Source organism: Prunus avium, chromosome 8, assembly GCF_965620075.1.
Source record: "Prunus avium chromosome 8, drPruAviu1.hap1.1, whole genome shotgun sequence".
NCBI classification, from domain to species: domain Eukaryota; kingdom Viridiplantae; phylum Streptophyta; class Magnoliopsida; order Rosales; family Rosaceae; genus Prunus; species Prunus avium.
Window position 1 is genome coordinate 26,216,576 of NC_142291.1, and position 4,069 is coordinate 26,220,644.

Below are 4,069 nucleotides of genomic sequence, written 5' to 3' on the forward strand. Positions count from 1 at the left end.
CTTTCTTTTCCCTAATTATTTTTTTTGGGGTCTCGATACACACAGTGCATGGCCCTCCTTTGAATTATTTTTCTTGTTCCAACTCCTGGGAAGAATGCATGCACCGAAACTGCACACCCGTGAAAAACGCATGCACCGAAAGTCTTCGTCTTTTCGGCGAAAAAAAAAAGTCTTCGTCTTTCTTTTCACTTGTCTCTGATTTGTGAACTTTCTCTGCTGTGGGTTCCACACGATTTTACAACACAAAGGAAACACCAATTATCCATCAACCACTTCACACTTAAACTAATACTTAAATTTCAAATTAATAGAAAGAACAAAGCACCGAGTGGTATTGCTTTGAGCGAAGTGAAATGGCTGAGAACGTCGTCTCTTTTCTGTTGGAAAGGCTCGGTGATTTGCTCACAGAAGAAGCCAACTTCTTGATCCAGGTCCCCAACCAAGTTAGGCTGTTGCAGCAAGAGCTACAGATTATGCGCAGCTTCCTAAGAGATGCAGATTCAAGACAAGAAAAAGAAGCATCTGTACGAGAGTTCGTTGCACAAATCAGAGATGCTGCTTATGACGCGGAAGATGTCATCGACAAATTTTCCCATGAAATAGAATCCAAACGCAACCGTAGTAGGAACAAGATCTGTATGTCTTACAGATTTTTTAAATACGGCAGAAACATTGGGTCAAAGATTGAGGAGATCAAGGGCCGCATCTCTCAACTGAGGATGAACCTAGAAACATATGGCATAAGGAGATTGACGGAAGGAGAGGGGCCGAGCTATTCTGACAGGGTTGTGACCAACTTACGCCGCAGTTTCTCTCACTCCGTGAACCATAATGTTGTTGGTTTGGTGGAAGCTGCCAAGACATTAGCGACTGAGCTTGTGAAACCAGGAAACTCAGGCAGTCGAGTGGTTTCGATATGTGGAATGGGGGGGTTGGGCAAGACCACTCTGGCTAGGAAGGTTTACTATCATGATGAAGTTAGGGATCATTTTTCTCACTTCATTTGGGTGTGCGTATCTCAACAATATCAAACAAGAGACATTTGGGAGCAAATTCTGTTTAAACTTTCGCCCCCTGGCGAAGAGGGGAGAGAGAAGATCGCAAAGATGAAAGATGATGAGGTAGCTAAAGAACTTTTTGTGCTACTTCAAAAGAAGAGAAGCTTGGTGGTTCTTGATGACATATGGGATGCGAATGCGTGGTCATTGCTAAGTGCTGGGTTTCCAACTCACGAGGACACAGAAACCAAAGTGCTACTTACATCGCGCAACAAAAGCGTAGCATATCGAGCAGATCCGAGAGGTTTCCTCTATGAACCATCGTGTCTAAATGATGAAGATAGCTGGGAACTGTTCCATAAGGTAGCAATTGTTCAAAGGGTGCAACCATATGGAGGTAACACAAACGTCTCATCTCATGCTTAATAATTTCTAGATTGTCATTTAAATTTTAGTACTACATTTTTGTGCATTCACAAAATCTGTAGCATTTCAACCAATCTAATAATGCTTTAGTGTTGCCCACTATAGTACTATCATTTGGAAACATTTGAAACTGAAACAAAGTGTTTTATTAGATTTTGTGACAGGACTATTTACCTTCTAGTTGTTTAGTTCTTGGCTAGTTGGTGGGTTGATTTAGGACTAGGCTATTGGCCCTCCAGTGCTTGTGTAGCTATTGAGTACTCAACTCTTTGTTGATAACATAGGACTAGGCGATTGGCCATGGATTGGTGGGTTAGCTCTTGGCTCCCTTGGTGGCTTAGGTTGGGAGTTCTCTTGGCAAATCCACATTTGATTGTGGTAGGCTTGTAGCTATTGGCTACTTGAAGCTTCTTGCTTCAAGCTCAATTATAGACCAAATAACTAATTGACTAATTAATGCATCATAGCTATTAATTAGTCAGCCGACATTTTGGTGATCGTCTAGATCTCCAAAACTCTAGGCTTGAGATTTCTAGAACTGTGTGGAGATTTATCTCAAAAGGGCTTATAGAAAGTTGTACATGAGCTAGGGGTACTTTTGTACAAGTAAAGTACATAAGCTAGGGTATACTTTTGTACAGGTAAAGTAATTAAATCTCTTAGTCCCTAATAGGTCAACTATACAAATTAAATAATAAATCTTCTAATAAAATATACATCTCATAACAACAAAGAGTGCTATATTATAATCCCTAGTTTGTGCTTATAGTTTGATCTTTGTTGTATTCTAGATCACCCAACAGCTACGGGGGCAAAAAATTCTGAAAATCCTTTAATAACGGTGGAAAGCATGGAAAAACTTGGGAAAGAAATGGTAGCACATTGTCGTGGTCTGCCGCTGGCCATCATTGTGCTTGGAGGTGTTTTGGCAACAAAACATTTCATTGATGAATGGGAGACAGTACATAAAACTATCAAATCACACCTGAAAACAATCAACGGCGACCAGAGAAGTGCTGAACTTGGAATTATGGAGGCGTTGGCACTAAGTTACGATGATTTGCCATATCAGTTGAAACCATGCTTCCTTCATTTAGGCCAATTCCCAGAGGATTTTGAAATGCCTACACGGAGACTAATCAATCTGTGGGTTGCAGAAGCCATGATACCAACTCAATCATCAAATGAAAGAGAGAACGAGGAAACATTAGAGGATGTCGCATATCGTTACTTGACAATGTTGGCAGAAAGGTATTTGGTTCAAGTGGAGAGAAGAAGTTCAACCGGAAGGATTAAAAGTTGCCGCATGCATGATCTTATACGAGAACTATGTTTGACAAAGGCCAAGGAGAATGATTTCTTCCAAATCATAGAACTTCGTGACAGTAACAGGAAAATGGAGTTGTTCTCTTCCCCAATAGTTAACAGACCAGTTTCAATAGGTAGGATGCGGAGAGTTTCCGTTTATTTAAAAGATTTTAGTGGGTTTATCTCTTTGGGAACTGAAGAATGTCCTCCGGTTAGGTCTCTATTGGGATGCAGCAACAACATATATAGTGTAATAGGTCAGGAGCTGATTGAATCCATAGTCAGCAGGTTCAAGTTCCTTAGAGTCCTAGATCTTGAAAAGATTCGAGGATTCGAAATACCAAAAGGAATAGGGAATTTGATCCATTTAAGGCTTTTGACTGTAAATTCTGCTTGGACAGGTGTGCTTTCATCATCTATAGGCAACTGGAAATTCTTGTTGGCCCTGTACATAGATCCAAAAACGTCGGCAGAACTAATTCCAGATGTGATTTGGAAGATGAAAAGATTGAGGCATTTGTATCTTCCAGTGCAGTATGGCAGGTGTACCAGGAAGTTACAGTTTGCTAATCTCAATGACCTGCAGACCTTGAAAAACTTTCCAGCAGAGATAGCAGATGTGAAGGATCTGACCACACTGCCTAATCTCAGAAAATTGGTAGTACAAATACCTGATGACAGCAAGCTCGATGAGTTCATGGCAATCTTCCAACCACCATTCACATTTAACTATCTAAGATCGTTGTCAGTAGATACTCGGATGAATGCTAGAACAAATATAGATGTTGCAAAAATCAGATCATGCTGTCCTCACCTCGAGAAGCTGAAACAAAATAGAAGGAAAATCTTCCTGAAGTACCAGAATACTCTCCAAAAGACTACATCTTAGGGTGAAGCTTCCAGAAGTATTACTAGATTTTATTTTGAACATCACCTTTTCGACGCTTTTGTACCTGAAAATTGAGGAAGACTGATCATGCCCACTCCAGGGAAGCTGCCTGCCTTAGCTTGACAATCGTCTACTCATGTCCGTTTGTCGATCAGTTAAATTTGCTCGAGCTACTTTTATTTGTTCTCCATATATATGTGGTTATGGGGTCTAGGATTTGTCTGTGGTACCTGCTGTGGTTTTTCTGTTTGTTTTTATGTTATTTTTCTCTGTTGGTTTGTTTAATGTTGGATGGTCATCCTTATTTGTCTGTCAATGTTTCATGTTCTGTTTTTTATGTGTCAATGTTTCATGTTCTTTTTTTTTATGTGTCAATTTTTCATGTTGGTTTTTTTATGATTGAAACACCGGTGTGAAAATAATGAGTATCCGATATTTTATTGGGAAA

At 40.0% G+C, this 4,069-nt stretch overlaps 1 protein-coding gene across 1 annotated transcript; it reads left to right on the top strand.

Moving 5' to 3' along the window:
• Positions 1-285: 285 nt before the first annotated feature.
• Positions 286-4,069, top strand: LOC110746879 (putative disease resistance protein At1g50180). The gene is made up of 2 exons (XM_021947105.2): positions 286-1,395; positions 2,216-4,069. The coding sequence occupies exons 1-2, from the start codon at positions 354-356 to the stop codon at positions 3,619-3,621; spliced, it is 2,448 nt and encodes an 815-aa protein (XP_021802797.2). The 5' UTR covers positions 286-353; the 3' UTR covers positions 3,622-4,069.

What these genes read in the sequence shown, in the direction of transcription:
- LOC110746879 (XM_021947105.2), top strand. Translation starts at nt 354, where the DNA reads ATGGCTGAGAACGTCGTCTCTTTTCTGTTGGAAAGGCTCGGTGATTTG. An exon ending in AAGGGTGCAACCATATGGAG is followed by an intron (nt 1,396 to 2,215) that starts GTAACACAAACG and finishes GTTGTATTCTAG; the next exon opens with ATCACCCAACAGCTACGGGG.